The following is a 22,106-nucleotide window of genomic DNA, read 5'->3' as shown; positions in this document are numbered from 1 at the left end:
CAGAAACATGACAAGAAAAATGGCTTGCTTTTTGATTGGTTTTGTTTTTAGCAAATTCTGTCTGTCAAAGGTGGAAAAGCCTGACAGGTAGAGATTCACTCAAAAAAAATTGTGTGTGGGGGGGTGGGAGTATGCGATTGCTGTTTCAACAAGAAAGGCAACTGATCACATAGATGAGCTTCACTTGCCCAACATGTTTTTGATCATTGCAGGCAATCGAGCAAAATGTTTTGTGCGTCACTGCAGAACATGTACGATGGACAGGCAGAAAACAAGTGAGAAAAACAGGAGTATGTCAGCTTTAGGGGAAGATTATAAAGAATGAAAAAGAGAACAATGACAGTAAAATGAAAAGTGAGAATTAGAGAAGAAAAAAAAATGACTGCAATATATAAATGTTAGAGCCCCAGGGCTGGGGAGCTGATCTGAAGCTGCCATTGTGCCGATTCTAACCCAAGCAGGCCTGAGTAAACAGCTTATATCCGTCATCGAGCACTGCTTTCTGTCAGGCTTGGAGAGCAACGCCCTATTTTATGGCACAAAGGGCCCCCCTGAAAATAAAACATGCCACGATAATGTTCCAATGCTTTCCGTCTGTGGCGAGAAGGAGGTGGTGCTGGCTAGGGAGGGGATAGGGTGGCAATAAGCATAGTTTCTGGGAAGTCCATCCAGACAGCATATTGGGTTGAGACTGACCAAAACATTGATACAAATTTTTATTTCAGCACTGAACAGATTTGAACAGAATCCTCCCCAGAATGTGAGTGAGTAGCTCTGGAGCACTAGGATAGCTGGATGAGGATGACATGGTAATAAGTTTATAATCTCCACATTCACAAACTGAGAAATTCTACATTACACCGCACTTCATTTTCCAGGCATACATTTCCAAGCAAAACATCATAATGTATTCATTTTGCAATAAATGTGTTCCTTCTGTATAAAATCTTATCAGACTCCAGAGCTAGAATCTTCATCAACATGACACTGAAGACTATACTGGTCGTAGATCAAGACCTAACAGAAACGAATGAATAGAAAATTTTGCAAAATTTTGCCACAGTCTCCAGTAAAGTTTTATGGTTCTCATATGCCCAGCAGGTTTGGTCTGTGTACGCTAACGTCCACAGGAGCTTTGTTCTGGCTGCTTTATACCCACACAGTTTGCAACATCTGTATAGACCTATGCAGACCAAAAAATGTACAAATCTTTTTTTTACATCCACATTTCATACAAATGTGCCTCTGGCAGTATAGCAGCAGATCAATGGCTCTAACAGATTCAACACACGTTCTAATTATGAAATATTTCTACATTATCAAACTGCCAAATTTTTTGAAGAAATTTAGGTTTTAAGATCTTTTTCAGTGCTTAAGGCTGTGGTTTTGAGGGTTATCAATAGCTCATTAGCAGATCATAAGCATGTAATTAGAGGGGGAAAAAAATGGAGGGGGGGGCGGGAGCATTCACACTTCTCGGTTCCAGCTCACAGTGCGTTCATAAACACTGCCTGCACCAGCGCTAATTAGATCCTTTGACGCTTCAGGTTCAGTTTTCACTCTGTGAAAGACTGCCTGACTGCTGCTTTACCAGTGCCAGCATTGAAGTTCTGTTATAAAGGGTTTAACTTTCCTTCGATGTGCTTGACAAGCTTGGAATGAGGGAAAAAAAGTATCTGGTTCAAGTTCAGCAAATGAAAGTTATTACAAATATAACAGGTTTGCATTTGCCTTTTTAGTGGTTTGTAAAGAGATGCAGACGTATAACAAAACTCAGACAGGCAGAATTTGAAGATCTTTCTAGCCAAAGGTCAGGTTTACTTTTTTTGGCATAGACGTTCATAATGAACCTGTCGGAAACTGTCTCAGAAGAGACTAAAATAGTCACATTCGAGAGGAAGCTGTAGGCAGGAAAGGTATGAATTCATTTAAAGTTCCACCAAAATTCTTCCCTTTAGTAAGTGAAGATAAGGAATCCCTTATCCATGCACCACCAGAAGAGTGCAGAGTCATATTGGTGTTTCGTGGATTCCCTCTTTCTCATGCGCATTTTTGTAAGAGGATGCTGTAAGTAGTGAAGGAGGAAGGAGGGGCAGAGGTGGCAGTTGCATGAGAAGCCAGTCATTAGCGGCATTAGTCTTTTCATCCTCTTTGTCATCACTGTGCAAAACAATCCCTTTTAGAAGGCCTTCCATTCTGCCTCCTACCTTAGCAGCAGACGTTCCAGCACAGCGCTCAACTGAAGAACCCGTCTGAGCGATGGGGACTGCTCGGTGCATGCCGCACACAGATAAGTTTATCGCCTGACACAGACATGCAAACACACTCAAAAGACTCGAGTCCCAGGCCTGCCAAGCAACCCCGGCCTCTCGCAAGCTGCTCAGCCCCAGACTAAAGCCCCTTCAAAGCAAAGAGGTGCCATGACAATTAAGCAAGTGTGTGAATGATGCATGCGAAAGATTCCAAATCTGGGCCAGGACACATGCAGAGAACTGAAGTCTTCCAAGAATGAAAACGCAGACAGAGCCGACACCAGGGATCTACTTCCGCAGATCTCATCTAAGCCTCAGAGGCTCCCGAGGAAAGCACAAGTAATTCCTCTGATGACATTCATCTATTCAAAATAAATCAGAGGAAATAAACACAGATCAATGAATTATTCCACACTAATGCAAGGCGCCAATATACAAACGTAGGAGCTAAAAAGTGCCAGTCTTCTGATTTAGCAATGGAATAAAAATGAAGAAATATAAAGAGCGCACTATCATATTCAACCTCTAGCAATGAAATCATTAGTCACTGCGGGTATGCAAGCACACACTCCTTTGATATACAGCCGCTGACAGACCGGCACTTTTCCTACGGTCCTCTGGCCCTGGCCTACAACAGGCTTGCCTCAGGGTGGGAGGCAGCCCCAACCGGTGAAAATGGCTCTGAAACATTGGCCTTGTGGGCACTCATTACCAACTCACAACCATCCTCCAGGCCAGACAGCGTGCGGGAAAAGGCAAGGTAGCACGAGGAAGGAAAACAGCCTGGAGGTGGATGGGACGAGGAGAGGATAAAAAAAAGAGGGTTGTTATGCAGCAGACAAACAGGGGAGCAATACATTTCAAAGCTAATATTTCTGGGTTGTAGTCACGGAAGCCGCCAGAATGGTGAACAGCCCCAAGGGCTGGCGCTTGGTTGATCTGATCTAACCGGAGATTAAGTGTGGCTCTAATCCACGCCACAAGCCACAGAGAGAGAGAAGGACCTCTGTCCAAAGGGCAAGTGAAAAAGTCACATGCCAGTATTTTTGTTAAGCACCAACTTATTAGCCATACTTTCAAGCCATAGGATTGCATTTGCACAGGTCACCGTTTTACAAGACATTTAACTCTTCTGGCTCTGTAAAAAGTAAAAAAAGATACAAATGTCAGAAAACCCATGGTACCCAGAAGAGATTCCAGATAGAGCTTTTGCTCCTAGGAGAGCAGAGAAGAAGAAAAAAAAGTGTTTGATGTGTAATCTCACTGGGAACCACTTGACACCTAAGAACTGGTACAATGTCCACAGAGGCACTGTGAAAGTGATAGTGTGACTGGCACAATACTAAGGGGCTACTTCAGCACAGTAACCAGTGTTGCTTAGTTTAAGCATGTATTCCTATTCTAATGACATAAAAAGAACATTCTTTTAAAATATAAAAAGTGTCCACTTATGTTTAATATCAGAAAGCAGAAGAGAGCCAGGTTGGATGAGAAGTTCTGCATGGAGATGAATGACTTTTACTGCAATTCTCAAAACATGCTTAGCAAACGTGTTGATGTATATAAATAATGTCAATCTATATTTCCTAACTCAATTCCTCCAAGACTAGTGTTTAACTATCCCAAAAACAAACTAATGTGGAACTGTGAATAATTATTTGCATTGATATGACCATTAGTGTTGTAAAGAACTGATTAGCTCTAGAACACGGCACTCCAATTAACCCAAAAGACACTGGATGGGTATCCATTTTCACAGAGGAGGCAATTCCACTTCTACAAAACCCTAAAAGGTGGGGGAGTTTATATAATTTAATATGATTCATTCATACATTCATATACATGCATAAAGAATGCAATGTAATGGGAGCTACTGTGTAACAAAAAACAGCTTCCTTATGTGCAAACCTGATTCTCTATAATGCTTTGCAAGACAATGTCTTTATGATTATATGCAGCTGCTACAGAGCATCCCATTCTATTGGCATTGTTTTTAATGGAAATTATAGAAGTTGTATGTGGACAACTGAACACATGTCAACGAGTGAAAATTAAAGTAACTAAGTGTTTAATTTTGTACATGTAATATTCAATATACTGCCAAATGTATTCACTCACTCATCCAAATCATTGAATTCAGGTGTTCCGGTCGCTTCCATGGCCACAGGTGTATAAAACCAAGCACCTAGGCATGCAAACTGCAATTTAGTCACAAAGTAGCCAACATAAAATTAGGGCAGGGTTAGCAGATGTTGAGGTATATAGTGTGCAGAGGTCGCCAACTTTCTGCAGAGTCAGTCGCTACAGACCTCCAAACTTCATGGGGTCTCTTGAGATTAGCTCAAGAACAGCTTCATGGAATGGGTTTCCATGGCCAAGCAGCTGCATCCAAGCCTTACATCCCAAGTGCAACGCAAAGCGTCAGATGCAGTGGTGTAAAGCATCAAGTCTAGAGTGATGAATCACACTCCATCTGGCAATCCAATGGACGAGTCTGGGTTTGCCTGTTGCCAGGAGAACAGTGCGATACTGTGACTGCATCGTGCCAAGTGTAATATTTATTGGATTATGGCATGGGGTTGATTTTCAGGATTTGGGCTCAGCCCCTTCCAGGGTAAGGAAGTTCCAGTGAAAGAAACCCTTATTGCTTCTGCACACCAAGAGATTTCGGACAATTCCATGCTTCCAACTTGTGAGCACAGTTTGGGGATGGCCCGTTCCTGTTCAACGTGACTGTGCAACAGTGCACAAAGCAAGGTCCATAAAAACATGGATCAGTGGGTTTGGAGTGGAAGAATTTAACTGTCCTGACCTCAAATCGACAGAACACCATTGGGATGAATTAGAGCGGAGACTGCAAATCAGGCATTTTCGCCCAACACCAGTGTCTGACCTCCCAAATATTCCCATAAACACACTCTTAAACCTTGTGGAAAGCTTTTCCAGAAAAGCTGAAACTGTTATCATATTATGACATCATATTAAAATCATACAGATTAACAAATGGGATGTCACTCAAGTTCATATGTATGCGAAGGCAGATGAGCAAATACTTTAGGCAACATAGTACATTATACCTGCACAAAAATCCAATAGCATGCAAGTTCAACTTAGTTTTTGTCTAATAATCCAAAAGGAGAGGGGGAAAAAGATTAAGAAGTTAAAAAGTTTAATAATTTAATAAGAACACTCTATTACTAACATTATCCTAAACACCTTTAGAACATAGCAGAGCCTTGACCCACGTAATGACATTAGGACAGACCATAACCAGCTCTGATACATTTGTAAAAAGTAAAGTAAATTGAAATTAATATCTGAACAAGGCAAAAGAAAAAAATTGGACATGGGACTTAAGATGTAGACAAGAGAGGGTTTAGTGGCTTGTGCCTGAGGCAGCGGCCATTCTTCACTGTTTAACAGCAGGTGAAACACAGCACACGTCCTCTGAGAACAGCATGCTCCGGCTAAGAAACATTTGTCTCTGCAGGTGAAGATGCATAGTGACCTGACCATTGCCAGGTCCCTGGGGGCCATTTTCAGTCAAGCAGTCAGCCACTCAAGATTCTGACTACAGTTGATGGTAAATGGAAGGCTGGGTTCAGTGAGGCTGAACATGTAGCAGCCTTCACTACAACCAGACTGATCAATCACTGCATTTAAATAATCAATAAGACAAGAGAGAAGTCAAGGCCTCAGGACAGAAAGCAGACTCCTAAATCAAGGGGCAGCTTCTACCACTTGTCAAGTTCTCGCCTAAGGCAAGTTATGTCCACAATGTACACGCTGTACATCACAGACATGCCACTCGAGAGAGTAAGTCCATTTTCCCCATCATCACACTTAACCAGCAACAACTTTTCTCCCAGTCCCTGGCTAGAAGGCTACAACATCCAGCAAATCTATCACCTTCGTGACAGCAGCGAAGACATAATGCTCTCCTTGTCAGGCAAACACAAACTAACAAACAGTTTAAATGAAGAATCCATTCCCCAGCACACCTTCAGCTGGAGCCAGTGTTAATCATCAAGACCATTTAAACAATAAATACTCAAAATTTCTGCCGGGAAACATGAGCCTTGCCTCATTTCCGACGGCAGGACACTGCAATCTTTAAATCAGACACACTTATATTTATGTGTTTATCAGAAAACCACACACCCATTGTTACTTTTTCGCTGTCCCTCTAGATGGTTATTAGGTATTCTCACTGACGCTCCCACACTGCCACCTCCTGGAGGACAGCAGTACAGTCTTTACTTTTCATGCTGAGGTTAGGAGCTGGTACTGGTAAGCAAACACCACACTTCAGCCATTTGAAGGCACTCATTCAAGTCTCTTATCTCTCACTTTCACTGGCAAAACTTCTAAAGCAAGTGTGCTGTGAGGCAACATCCATTCTCATGCCATGCTTCATACCACACTCCTTCAATTACAGGCTTGCAAAGGGAGCCTAGTGTTTGTCAATCACAGCAATTAATAACAGGGGTTTGACCCCCCCCTACATCACGACACAAACCTCATTCATCCAGCTGCCTCCTACCCCTCTTTCTGTAAGCACCAACAACAAACCTATTACAAAAGCTGCTAATTAAGTTCTCATGAGCGAACAGCATTAATGCGTGATCTTTTCCATCGAGCCTGCACTGCGAGCGTCTGGGGCTTAAGAGCGTACTGTAATTACTACTGCCGATAAATCCAGCTAATGAAAAAGACCCGGGCCAAAAGCCCAGGGGAGAGGCAGAACGGTGGAGCTCTACAGCTGGCAGTGGAAGGAGGAGACGGGCTTGCTTCCAAATGCTAGTACTGCTGTATCATGATGATGCAGTCATGTAGCAGAGAAGTGCACTGACAAGTATAAATGTTACACCAGCATTAGCACACTGTCGCCCTTGCAAATTAAATACATTTTAAACCAAAGCCAGATGTCATCTGGTTTTATACACATTTATACAATTTCATTCTGTTGCTGGGCTCCGTTAGAATAACCTATAAATCAAATCTATCACATGCAATAAATTTGTTGAAAAACAGTATGAATTTTGCATTTCTTTGAAAGGATTTATCAGATCTGATGAAAGAGAGTTTCACATCTGCATCAGGACAATATCAGCAGATCACACAGGGTCCAATATGAGCAGGAAAAAGACAGGCAGACACACAGACATATTCCTAACACCTAATGAAATATGTTTAAAAATTAACAAATACTACTGGAAGTCTTTCAGGAGAGATTTGGAAATGGTTAACCAAACACAAAAGACACCAAGTCGCAAGTTGCTGTATGTATTGTAATATTTGAAAATTAGACCTCAAAAAATTGGAAAAAGGTCATAAGGCACTTCCTTAATGAACACACTAAATGTGCACAGCAAGAAAGTACAACCCCAATTCCAATGAAGTTGGGACAATGTGTAAAACAAAAACAGAATGTTGATTTGCAAATCCTTTTCAACCTATATTCAATTGAATACACTAAAAAGACAAGATATTTAATGTTCAAACGTATACATTTTGTTTTGTTTTTTTGTTTGATGCAGAGATGCTAGCTTTTGAACATGTGCGCTGATAACAATCTGGACAGTCCTTTTCGTCTTTGGCCAGGAGGACACGACATTCGTGATTTCCAAAAACAATCTGAAATGTGGACTCGTTGGACCACAGGACACTTTTCCACTTTGCGTCTTTCCATCTCAGATGAGCTTGGGCCCAGAGAAGCCGGTGGCATTTCTGGTTGTTGTTGATATGTCCTTCCCTTTGCATTATAGAATTTTAACTTGCACTTGTAGATGGAGCGGCAAACAGTGTTCACTGACAATGGTTTCTTGAAGTGTTCCTGAGCCCATGGGGTAATATCCGTTACAGAATGATGTCAGTTTTTAATGCAGTGACCCGAGGGATCGAAGTCATGGGCGTTCAATGTTGTTTTCGGCCTTGCCACTTGCAGAGATTTCTCCAGATTCTCTAAATCTTTTGATGATATTATGGACGGTAGATGATGAAATCCCTAAATTTCTTGCAGTTTTACGTTGAGAAACGTTGTTCTTAAAATGTTGGACGATTTGCTCACGCAGTTGTTCACAAAGTGGTGAACCTCGCCCCATCCTTGCTTGTGAATGACTGAGCCCTTCTGGGATGCTCCCTTTATACCCAATCATGACACTCACCTGTTTCCAATTCACCTGTTCACCTATGGAATGTTCCAAACAGGTGTTTTTGAGCATTCCTTAACTTTCCCAGTCTTTTGTTGCCCCTGTCTCAACTCTTTTGGAACGTGTTGCAAGCCTCAAATTCAAAATGAGCGAATATTTGCAAAAAAACTAAGTTTATCTGTTTGAACATTAAATATCTAATCTTTGTAGTGGTTTCAATTGAATATAGGTTGAAAAGGATTTGTAAATCATCGTATCCTGTTTTTATTTTTATTTTACACAAAATCCCAACTTCATTGGAACTGGGGTTTTAGGTGTGCACACACATAAGCAAGAAGCAAGTTTAAGCTTGGTGCAGATCTTTTACTGTTGTGATGCTGATGTGGGCTGTGATCACAAAGAGAGGGGTCACGGGCCACTGGAGGCAAACTGCTCTGTCCCACAATGCTCAGATCAGTCCGGGAAAATGGCAGCGGCTCAGGATGACACCTGTGTGCCAGCCAAGAGGCAGCAGATTATGAAATATCAGCCATTACATCTCCTACTTACACTTAAAAGCACCAACACAGGAGAACAAGAAAGAGAGAAAGGAAAAAAAGATGAATGAATGACAAGGGAGGGATGAGGAAAAAACATGTGGAACAGCAGAGTGAAAAACAAAACGGAAACATAAGAAATAGTAGAGGAAGAACACAAGCAAGAGAGACAGTGGGGTAGGAGGAAGCATAAAACAGCAGGAAGAAAAGAGAAGAGGAAGAGCAAACAGAGAGAGAGACAAGAGGGGAAAACAGGGTGAGAGAGTGTAAAATACAGCAGGGGAAGAAGGAAAGGAAGGAGAGACGAATGGCTGCTGGCCGGCTTGGCCTGAGCAAGAAACTGGCTGATGGCACGAGGCGTAATTAGACACAGCAGTGCTGTAAACAGCCAGCAACAGTGGGGTAGACGAGGGTGAAAACGCTCCAGACGGTCAAGATACAAAGCAGGCCATAGACTCTGCTGAAGTGATGGAATTCACTACTGGGGAGGAGAAAAAAAAATAATTTTTATTTTTTATTTTTTTTTACTTCTACCTTCTGCTCTCTACAATAGAGCACTTTGTATGGAACTTTGCTTTAACTTCAGCAATAACTGTCACAGCTGATCTGCTTAAAGGTGAAAAAAATGTCAAATACAAAACACTTGAATACAAACTTTTAAAAAATATTTTTCCTTTAACTCACCCAAACTTAAGCGGGACAAATCATACACGTTTATCCACAAATTAAAACAGTTCCAAGGGTCTTAAAATGTGTGACATGCTTTGATCAAAATAGTACATGGATCAAAGAGCACTTTTATTACCATTTATAAACAGCAGCGGTTTAGAACTACCTTTTTTTTTTACCCAACACATTTTTCAAGCTTTGTGCTGATACTCTATGACCCTTCAATATCAAGTGTTTCATACTATCACACTACTAATAATTAATTGGTGTGATCACTACACCCAAGTACAAATTTTAAACAGCCCTTGCAATGTTGTAGTGCTCAGAGCAACTTTATCTAATGTCATTTGTCTTTAAACGCAGTAGAAAATGTAAAATAACAGGTTTTTTTTTAAGCAGTCTGTGAGGGGAACCTTTGGTTTAATTCTTGTTGAGTGCACACCCATAGTGCAAAATTGCAGCAAGATTTAGTTGTCTGACCTTTTCCTACAACTGTTCCTCAGCACCTGCTGGCAGACTGCACTCTTCTTTAAAGTCAGATAAACAGACTCCACAAAGCCTCAGTTATTCTCTTCCCTCGAGCCCTGACGCCCCCACAGGTGAAACTCAGTCAGGAGACAGGCCACACTCATCTCAACTCCAGATCAAGGGACAAAATGAAAAAGTTTGTTCAAGGAAAGCGACTAGGTGAAGGAGAAGTGACACTCTCCAATTGCCATTTTAAGTGCGTTAAATAAAGCAATTGCCTACTGTGGAAAAAAAAGGGCTGCTCGTTAACGAGTGAATTTACTACTTTTTTGCGGCCCATATAGTTCAAGGCCTATCTCACTTTGCATAAGAGAGCTGTTTAAGTAGTCATTAGGCTTCCATCATTTGGCCGGTGATAGCAAAAGGTTTAAGGGTTGCCGACAGTCAGTGAGAGAGAGTGCAAGTGAGATGCAGAGTAAGGCCCTGAGAGCCCCCTCATTTTCATTAAGTCATCACCATTAATTAACATTTCATCAACTTGCACTCTCCGAAACACCCATGCTCTCACAAACACACACACATGCAAACACCTTGCAGCAGAGCAGGGCAGTGTAGACATCATGGAGATACATTAGAGCACAGAGTCTGACACTATGCCAATCAATACGGTGTCCCAAAATGTCCTCCATCTTGCCCGAAGCAGATTTCCACATCCAGTGCATCTGGACTGTGTTTAGGTTAACCAGGCTTCCCTCCTAGATATCCTAAGGACACACAAGATATAAATTTGCCATAAACCCCAATTTTTCCAATCTTCTCTTTATCCCAGATGTAGTAGATCAGACAAGACATGTTTGGTCTCCCAAGTTTGCTTCTGGTGCTACAACGATAATGCAGCATAAGTTTGTGTCCCTCAAAGACTTTAGATGACAGAGACTTTTATTATTTCTTTAGATTACATTAGATTTTTTTTGCTCAGGTACTGAATCAAAGAAAAACTGTCATGCATTTTAGGCAGGGTGTGCTGAAATTTTCAGCAGCATGTGTGTCATGTACGTAGCGACATCACATTAAAAAAATATGAGTGGCTGTGCAACCTAGTAATTATTTCAAGATTAAAGTGGTAATATTTCAGATTAAAGTAGTCAACTTTTCAAGATTAAATAAAGTAAAATATTAAGATTAACACTGTAGATAGGTATGTAGGTAGATAGATAGAGGGAGATTAAATTCATAATATTTTGAGATACACTTCAGAGACATTAACCACATCCCTGAACTCTGAACACCAAACATATCTTGACTTGTACATTTGGGGAAAAAGAGGAATAATTAGCAAAAACAGCCATAAATAAACCCCCCCCAAAAAAGTAAAACAAGCTTTGCCTAAATAACTCTTAGCATATCAGCACAGCACCTTTCATTCCCCTCTCTGCCACTCTTATTCCTCAGGGGCCGCAGACATTATATTTCCAATAACGCCCCATCGCCTCACTCTCCCTCGCCTGACTCACTCCCGGTTTCCCTGGCTACACCTGCACACTTGTAGACCATAAAATCAGAGCAAACAGCACATGCCTGTGCTCCCTTTTCCTCATAACAAGCCCAATCTCCACCTCGCCTCTCCACCAACTGGAGAAACTCAATAAAAGCGCAGCTCCCGAACCTGTGCTCCAATACAGGGTTCAGCTGAATTACACCGCAATTTACCACGCCTTTTACTGGCCAACCTTATTGACAATGACATTTTTCTCCTTTAGTGATCATTGAAGAGCTGGCAGGCAGTAAACTTGGGAATGGCAGACAAAGCCATGAGGGATGGTAAAACACAAAGGACGGCGCTTCTGGAAACACTTAAAAGATCGACAGAGTACAAGCGGTCAAGGTTTCAGCACTTCCCTAAACTAAGACTCACTGTAAAAGTCTTCAAAGCAAGTGAAGCAGGTGTTACAAAACTTCTTTTAAAGCAGGGCTGTTAAAAACAGTCAGCTGTGAAGAAAACTACGTAATGTCTGAATATGGGCTGGTAAGAAATACACCTTCTGAATGGTTATACACGCTTATTGACACGGTCGGGAGTGGGGGGGGGCACTTTTCCCCTCTTCAAACAAGTAAAACGTATTTTTTTATTTCAATCCAAGTTAATGTAACTATTTCATTCATGGCACTTTGATCCATTTCAATTGCTGTGTTCATAAAAACTTTACACTGTAACCGACACTATTTTCAAAGGTTGTAGGTATTGGATTTTTGGATCACACTCATCCCTGTTCTCAATCATAACATAGTATTATTATGAATATGGGTGGAAATTGTGCCCAAAATAATATATAGGTTGGGTGGAATTAAGATTACACATTCAAATACTTGTCAGGTCCTGTGGAATAAAAAGCACAATATTATGCACAAAATTCCCATTCAAATACATTATATTCAAACTCCTGCTGTCTACAGGCCAAATACACAGAGTATGGAACAGCTGACCATATCCTGACAAGTCAACATTAAAAATGTCAATACTTAATAGCACAGAGCATTTATAATCACATATAACACACATACAAGGTGGAAGTTCAAATTTCATTACTGGTTCTATATGAAAACCAGTATGCAGGCCATGCAAATTCATCATTATATAGGGTGTGGGACACCTTCAACTTTGTATCAATCATAAATGTTTCATATCAGTTTGCTCTAATGAGAACAGCCCCTCAGTATGGCCAGGGAAAAACTTCACTAGTTGAGCTGCCAGGGACATTTCTGTCTCAGACTGTGACCCTGCAAACACATACACAAACTCTCACCGCTGCCAATTTAATTGAAAGCATATGCCAAGCTGTTATGACAGGTCAATACTCCAGTGTGCATGACGCTATTGAGTCTTTATGCCAAGAATGAAGGCAATTATCTTAACCTACCAACAGGAATTGAATGCAGCGCTCATGCTGTTATAAATCAGGTGAAATGTTTCACAAATCTAGCCCTACCTTGCACTGTTTAGAGCTCTCCCTTCTGCCATGCACTGGCTTCAGATCATGAAAGGCTTGTTAATTAGCTGAGTAGTTCGATCAGGTGTTTTGCAGCAGAAAAAGAACAAATGATAAATTCTGCAGTGCAATGGGACACCAGGAGCCCTTTTAGTAACTTTATCATAAATAAACAAATAGAAAATATTGACTTCTATAAACAAAGTCAGCAGGCCTCTCTCTCTCTTTCTCTCAAAGTTTATCACTCTTGACATTCTCACTAATATTTCTTCCACACCTTGTTTTTGTTTTTTTCAAATTCCAGTGCATTCCTCTGTATTTTATTAAAATGTATATCTATTCATTATAAAGCTCTATGTTTTCTGCCTCATTTCTCTTTGATTTGATATCACTAATCTATTTCAGTGTTTAAAGGCCTTTTTAGAGAGGGGCAATGATCATGAATTTTTCGGTCACTTCCAATGTCTTAATCAATCTGGCTGATTTTTATTACTCAAAGCACAAAATACGGAAACAGCCACACAGACACTACACACTTTTCAGTACTGGTCCTTTACAGAACAACTTTACTGAGAAACATACCATAATAACAGAATTTATGCCTAAGCACTGTGCTTCAAAAAGAAAACTTTATCAATGTTCTAATATTAAATAAATATAAATTGGTGTTGGGCGCAAAAACGGGTCAATTCCAGTTCTGAACATTCCCTACTGTGCCCTACCTTTAAATGCATTTCATATTCACTGCTAAAATTCTCTTATTTTATTAACTGCAATTCACTTCCTATAGACATGAATAATTTTTCAACTCTTGACAACAGTCTGCATGTGTTTGTATTGCCATGCCAGAAAAAACATGGGCAAGTTTGCACGTACAGTCACTTTCTTTTCCCTTGCCATTGCCTTTGGGTACCCAGGGGCTTTGAAGTCCTTTCAAAAGCAATCGATCACAAGGATAGCTAGGGATTTCATTTCTTTTTCTGTCTGCATGTGTGTGCACATGTGCTTGTTCGTTTAGCAGGTCATTTCTCTCTTCTAGAAGGCTTCGGCTTCTGTTCTCCAGTCTTAATCCCCCTCTGTCCTTCTCTCTGTCCCACACGTCTTTTCTTTCCTGTTTCTCCCTCTCTCACACATTCCTGTTAAATGTGTATTATCAAGAAACGTGTGCAACATTGCTGGTGTGACTGGGATCAGCAGGCCTTTAGCCAACCCCAGTTGACTGTTCAAATAAGATGGATATACATGTATTTAAAACACAAATTAAATTAGATTAGTTAATACATATTCATAATGATATCCACCAACAGTAATCCAACTTTAACTAATAAACATACCAAGGAGCTCTGATTCCTCCAGAGACACCAACAGAGTTTTCAATGCTGAATCTGTGCACTTCTCGTCATGCTAACACATGATTGTAAGTATCAATCTCTTCATTAGCATGACCCCATTCAGTTCCACTGGGCGATAATGCTGTGTTCAAGGCTCTGAGCTCTTTTTTGAGTTACTGAACCTCAACACGCCTACTTACAAGGCTATGGTTCGGGCTGAAGAACCTACTGTTCTTTGTTTCTAGCTGGGAACAATTTTTTTTCTGGTACACGAACCAGTTTATGTCAGTGGAAACGTGCCCAAAGGTTGGAAATTTAGTTCACGAACCGTAAGGGTTGTTTCCTCACTGGTGGCAAAGCGCTATGTGAAAAACTGCTTAACTAACATATGTAGTAGCGCCACCTTGTGAAATATGGCTGAACTAACAGGAGAATGTGAAATAACGTTCCTACTCGGGCATACGCGTTTCAATATAGGAGACGGTCATTAAATCAATGTTATAAAAATATTTCTTCATAATTTAAAAAGGTGCAATAGGCAATATCACCCATGTTCGTCTGTTACTGTAATTCACCTAACAAGCAGCAAGAGGTCACACATCCCTAATCCCCACCTGTTCTAGTGAGGTCTTCAAATCCAGACCTTGGATCTAGGTTCCAGGCTAGGTTTTTAAATTAGCCCATTGGCATTTCACACTACAGCTGCAACGAATGATTAGCCAGCTATAGTGTCATACGGGCCAGCCATTGTGAAACCATGGCCTGGAACCAGGATCAAAATGTCCATATTTTAAGATATTTGTCCTAGTGCATTAGTCCTCCAGTGGCCAATAGGCAAATCACAACAGCCATTCTGGTCTGGAATGCAATTTTCTAAAAAAATCTATCTGGTACAGAATTAATTATTGCTACCATTTCTGATACTGGAAACATAACTTTTTAATCGTGTTTCTCATATTTTACTGCTCTTGTAAATAGGAAATAATGAATGGAATAAAAAGTGTCTAATGCATCTTTAATCAAATAAGAGTAAACTCTTTTCTTGTGAAATAATTATAGCTGAAAGCTCTGGACAAATGTGTGTCACTTTAACCACATAACTTTGAGAAAGCAGCCAAACACTGGGCACACGGGAATGCTTCACTCACTCACCCTCATCAAAGTCAGCATCATCCTCGGTGTGCTGTGGGAATGGAAAGCAGTTTGTTATCTCCAGCCGGTCTTCCACCACTAGCCCAAGCAGGACCCCCTGCACCACCTCACTGCCTTGCCCCTCCTCATGGTAGTGTTTGATGATCTTCAACACCACCTGCATGGGTACCACACAAAACACACTACATTCACCTAAAGACAGAACACACTCTGCACACATTTTCATTATAGAACAGAGGTAGCAGGCTGACATCCTGTTTTTGACCTGTTTTTAAACTGCAATAAGAGTGGTATGTAACTGGTATTGTATAAAACAACCCCTAACTATCCAGAGAACAAGAAAACCTAACCCAGACTGCACAAGGCAGGCTGCAGTAGAAGTGTTTGACTGTTTAATCTAATATGGCCAAATTCCCTGCTCACTGACAAAACATTTTAGTTTTTGTTGCAACAGCAGACAGTGATTGTAGCTTCTTATCTGCTATAACACTTATCAATCCCAGACTGGCTAGCCTTCATTCCCCCAAGCCTGTCAAAAAGCCTTGGGCACACATGACCCTGTTGAGGGGCCACTGGCTGATCTTCCCTTAAACAGGGTCATGGGTGTCTAAGGCTGACTGATGCAGATGGAGAGTAAAGGTTAGCCCGTCTGGTTTGAGCCCACAGAACTACTGTAGGACATGGTGCTAAAATGTTAATTCTAGCTATAATGTGAAGTTAATAGACTGCACAGTGAACTGCACATTGCTGCACATGGGGCTACATGCCCAATGCTGAAACTTTGCTTCCTCACCACATCAATGAGCCTTTGATGCCAATGACCCTGTAACAGTTCACTTGTGGTGCTTTCTTGAACCACATTTGTGGTTTTGTTAGGTACAATCTACTGTATACCGGAAACAACCCACAAACCCTGCCATTTTGGAGATGCTCTGACCAAAAGATTATGAAGATGACAATTTTGCTCAGATTCTAACAATTGCAAATTTTACCTAGTTCCAACAGATCAACTTCAAGAAATGAGAATTTACTTGATGACTATGACATGATATGATATTCAGTGTCTATCATGCAATGAAAAATAAATGGTTTGGTTTTTTACTTTTCCATTGCATTTCACTTAAAAACTGAATACATCTTACAGTCTAATGTTTGTGGACACTGTATAATCCAACAGATTATAGTCTCCAACAGAGGAGAGTATATTCAAACTGAACTGCAAAAAAAAAAAAATTCTGTGCAGACAACCACATCCATGGCCATTCAGTCCTGAGAGTGCCTACGTGTTCAATTTAAGAGCTTTGATTATGATGAGATGAGAGAAATAAACAGCTTCTGTGATATGAAGAGGCAGCTGTAATTAAAACAATGGAAACAGAGCAGCACCATCATCATATTCAAGAAAAAAAGTGTAGCTGAAACCCTTAGTACTCGACATAACCCTTTTAGTGATCGTAGAGGATTAAGGAGCCCAGATGCAGTACTAGGGATGCCTCACGGTGGTGTTAAGAATGCAGCCAGTGCAAGGCTCAGCTTTTATTTTTTTATTTTTTATAGAAAAATCTAATTCATCTCCAGCAAACAGGAGCAGAGCCTCCGTCCTGCCAACAAAGCACTATCGATCTCCTCCGTCCGGGAGGCCTGCACCAGCTGCCGTAATAGATTTTCAAATGCAACCACCACATACAACCTCATTTAAATCTTAATAAAAATAGGACAGAGGAATACATTTTCTGATGAGACAAAACAGGAGCTAGTGTGCCAGATACAAAGAAGAATCATAGCTCTGTATTCTCCAGAGTAAATTCAGGTTAGAGGGGTAGGAGCCAACAACTTGCTTAAAAATATCCTGGTTCAAAGACCTTCTACATGGGCACATGCATCTGACTTCAAGAGCTTGACCAGTATTAGGGGACCCATCGTGAATGGCGGGGGGGCGGATCAATACCACACATTCAATCCATTAATTTAAAACACCACCCTGCTCCAGCCCTTCACCTTGAGCTTGTACTAAGAAGCAATTTCTCAGAGTCCAATAGTTGCTTAAATCTTGAGTTCTGTTGGAGGCAGCATGAAAAGCAATCTACAACACAAGGCCAAAACATCTTTATTTTTTGGTGTTTACCTAAAGCCTTGGTATATGTGAAGAGTCTTGAGCTATATATCACATCTTCCCCAAAGGGGGAAAAAACACACAGTCAAAAATGAGCCATGCTAGAGTCGTGTACATTTCCTTTCAAAAGGAATGAGAAATTCAAAATGAGGTTCTCCTCGCAGGCAGAAAACGGGATTAAATCATGATCCCATGAGAATCATTTCACAAGTCATCCCAAAGCTGAACTGTAATAAGCCCCATTTTCAGGTTAGCTATATTGCAGCTATTATGGGGACTAATGAAGAGCCATGGGGTTGAAGGAGGCCCAGAGATAAATTCCTGCTCATAGATAGTATTTCAGACTTCACCAAATTGAGGAAAGAGGCACAGTAATAAAGGAGGTTCAAGGATTTTTAATTAAATACAGGGTGACACTGCTAGAATTCCTGGAAAAACAGTTGGCAAAATCATAAACATATTATACTGTAACAAGGATCTATGTTTTTAAACTTAAGGAGAAATTAAACTACAGTCTTCCATCAGCAGACCTGGCAACCAGGTTGGCTTACACCTCAGAGCCAAGAGGTCCATAAGGACAAATTAGACCTATTCATCCCTTCATGGAAAGCTTGGCAAGGCTTAATAATAAACTCAGAAATCCATCCTATTAACTCTGAAAATTCCATTTTATTTATCTATCAGTGTGTTCAATGACTCATTTCCAATGTGTGAGATGTGTTGACAGTTAATACTGATCACAACCTCAGGGAGTAAAGCATGACACATTCAAGTGCAGAAAGAGCAGCAAAGTCTTGACTCAACTCAAGCAGGCAGGGGCCTCTTCTCTCAGCCCTGGTTGAACGGGAATCTTGCCATCCAAATTATCAATAATATTGACAGGCCCAAAAAAATAAAAGCACAAGAACCTTTAAGCAAGGCTCCAGGATTCATGAATAAAGGACCAGCACAACCTCCAGTCAAACTCAAGACCTCATGTGAGCCAAAGCTTCATCCAGCTACGTTATCTACTCTCACCAGCTGGAGGACTTTACAGAAATAACATTAGTAAAATATAATGCTTTTTATGCCCCAAAAAAAACAAAATAAAATAAAATAAAAAAAAAAAAAACACGCTAACATACATAAAACAACATAGAATAAAGTGGGCCTGAGCAAGGTGCCAGCTTCAACCTCTGTTGCAGTTCATCCTGCAGCTCTTTCGTCATGACTGTTTCTGCCCGCTTGTACATAGGAGGACAGAATCTGCTTCAACAGCATTTAAAAAAAACACTTGGGCTGCCTCCCTGATGCCATGACAGGGCCCCACTGTGAGACATGGACAGTGAGCATGTTTGCAGTCCCCAGGAGGCCGGTTTACATGGGTAATTAGCAGTGAGGTGACACAAAATTTCAAAATTAATGCCACTGTGGATAGCCCAGAGATTCCCAGACCCAACAAAAAGGGGAGCTAGTAGTGGCAATTCATTTATATATGGATGAATGAATGTTAACCATTATAGTATCATGCATATCCATGATATATAACTACAACTGTAATTTAATACAGTTATATTTAGCCCTTTTTCATTTCATAAAATCAGATTATATAATTGTAATTCAGTTTGACACTGAGTTATATACATATTAATCAATTATTTTAACAAATATGAATTATCTGAAACACAGACAATAAATTACTTAAAGAAACCCTTGGTTTACTCCTGGGCACCCCCTACACTTTCAGAGTGTAATTGATTTTTACAGTGCTGTGCTGAAATTTAAGGGTGAGGGAGGGTGCATGATGTGATTTCCTATCCTCCCTCCAAACGTTATAGCGAAATGTCTGCAGTGCTGATCCCAGAGTAGCAACAACAGAGGCTCTATTCTCCCCATTACAGGTCAGTAAAGTGTCAAAATTATTTTGAATCTAATTTTAAAGTAATAATCCTACCTAGGGTTCATTTAACTGCACAATATCACTGTACCCAAACATTCAAATATTTCAAACTACATTTCTGAAACAATAAGACCGCTGTTCAATATTATAAAAAGTACCTGAGCACTATAAAACTTTTTAATAGCTCCAAAGTCATGTGGTGCTGCAGTGAAGATGGTGGTGTTTGTTATGATGGACACCATTGCAGTTAACCACCTCTTGCCCATTCACAGAAACAGAAGAAGCCTGCACTGGCTTGAAACCTGACAAGGGAGCTCCACATGGAAGCGGTCTCTTCCCAAGTACTGAAATTCTACAAGGAATGTGAGGAAACAACATGTCAACAACTCTGCTCTCAAAAACAGCCAAACACAGCTAAGCCCCATGAGCATGTCCTTCCTCCTAAGCTGCTAGGTCACAGGTAGGCAGTCAGCACAGATCCAGAGTGAGACTGAAGTAGAGCACTGAGTGCCAGTCCCCCACGTCCCTCTGTCAGGTACACTAAGCCTCCAAGACCCACAAGGGAAGAGGTGTCTAAGCACTAAGCAAGAAGTGGGAAACATGACCTTATCAAGCTGTTCATTTGCAAACAATAGTGCAGGTCTACAAATTATTTTATTTTCGAAAATCTAGGCCTCAAAAGTATTACATAAAAAATGGTAATATATTTCATTACTGATTATTTGGTCTACTGTTTATTCTATAGTAACACAAATAAGTAGTTCATATATCATACTGGGCATACACAGCTCTTTTGATGCGGTAGACGAAACACAGACAGGGAGGCGGCAAATGGGCATTCCCCTCTTTAAAATTCAAGTATACTGAGTGGAAATATGAATCGTTTATATTTTTACATCCACTTATCTCTATGCCATGAGGGAGCATTGATGTCACGTATCCCTACAGTCATCATCTACAATTCTAACAAATTCGGACAAACACTAGACACAAAAATAAATAAATGTTATATATATATATATATATATATATATATATATATATATATATAAAACGACTACCAGAGTTTACAGAAATATACAAGTCTGTGTTTGTGTTAATCACATTTTCTACACTTTTCTTAGAATTAAGTTGCCGTTTCTTGCTGTGCTTTTAAGATGATCTCTCCTCTGAATGGCTGTGAAGTACTGTGTTTATTTGAGGAAGCAGTCTGGGAAGAAACACTCCACATAACTAACATGAATGAGCAAATTTAAACTGCTGAACAGATGGATCTATGTTAAAAAAAAAAAAGTCTTAACATCAAAAAACTAGTTCAGAACAGGCTGTTTCTGCAAATGGTGTCTTCATTTATTGACTGTATAAATAATGAAGACAATACTATTAACTGAGGGAATGTCTATAAGCATGGGAAATACAGCTGTATCTGGTTTCTTTACATTCGGAAGCACTGCATCTTTTAATGTGGAAGCGTATATTTGAGAGGGAAAAAAAACAACTGTGTGGCGCTGAAGATTAACTTGTCTGTACATTTTTTCCCTCACTGTTTGAAATACCACAGAAACTCTGTATTTCGAACTTGGAGACTATATTATCCACCTATGGACCAGAGCAATATCCTCATCTATGTTCGTGCTTTTCAACCTTAGGAGTTCTCTCCGTTGTCTAAAAAAATCCAGATGCCTCTGCCATGTGAGTAAGAGAGACAGATTAGCATACTGGACCGAGACGGTTTAATCATTTACTGAGATTGGTGTATTGTGAATACATTAAACCATTTCCTGACCAAGACTGGAGAGCTAGCAAACGGTAGGAAACATCTGAATTTTATAAGTAGTGTTTTTTGATTACAGTCATGAGAGTCACATTTAACTGCAGGATTTATTACTCAGTCCTTATATTTTATTATTCAGCAAAAAATATGGAACTAATACGTAGTTACAAAAGGCTGGAACTGACTGGATGCCCACATACTGGACCCGTTTAAGGGTTACATACATTGTTCTCCATTCTGATCCAATCAAGAGCACACAACATTCTATGTGATAATTAATTGGTCTTAGCCTTTAAACTAATGAAGAGTAGGGTTGTGCCTTATCATATTTTTTGTGATAAATATTTTAAAAAGGATTCAAAAAAATTTTCAATAAGAGAAATATTCTAACTTTCATTTCAGAATTTCATCACAATTCATTTTGAGATCCTTTCAGGCACAACAACGAGTACGATGGCTCTGCAATGGAAGAGTTTGTTCCAAAACAGAGGAGCAACTTCAGTGGTGTGAAGATGGTTTGGTTACAAAATACTACATGTAAAACAAACTACACTCTTACGTAAGATGCAGCTTTTCTACTGGCAGGGCTCCCCCGCGAAAAGGACCCATCTCTAACAGGAATCACTGGCTTTGAAAACCACAACAAATGCGGCGGTAAAGTTAGGCACTACTTTGCTTGTTGTTTTTTTTTTTTTTTTGACTGAACATGGCTCCGCACCCCAGTTTTACTTGTTGCACACTCGGCTTTCACTGGAAATTTTCATCGGCCAATGGCCCAGTGAGCATATAAGCC

The 22,106-nt window shown here is 40.3% G+C and overlaps 1 protein-coding gene across 1 annotated transcript in view; it reads right to left on the bottom strand.

The window, feature by feature from the left end:
• The window catches only part of eif3hb (eukaryotic translation initiation factor 3, subunit H, b), a 63,773-nt gene that overhangs the window by 30,468 nt on the left and 11,199 nt on the right, over nucleotides 1-22,106 (bottom strand). The window contains exon 2 of the mRNA XM_066674992.1: nucleotides 15,548-15,704. Within this exon, the coding sequence (XP_066531089.1) occupies nucleotides 15,548-15,704 (157 nt within the window). The remainder of the gene's footprint in view (nucleotides 1-15,547; nucleotides 15,705-22,106) is intronic.

Source organism: Hoplias malabaricus, chromosome 6, assembly GCF_029633855.1.
Source record: "Hoplias malabaricus isolate fHopMal1 chromosome 6, fHopMal1.hap1, whole genome shotgun sequence".
Lineage (NCBI taxonomy): Eukaryota > Metazoa > Chordata > Actinopteri > Characiformes > Erythrinidae > Hoplias > Hoplias malabaricus.
Note: the sequence above shows the minus strand (reverse complement) of the source record. Positions and strands in the feature narration are given on the sequence as shown.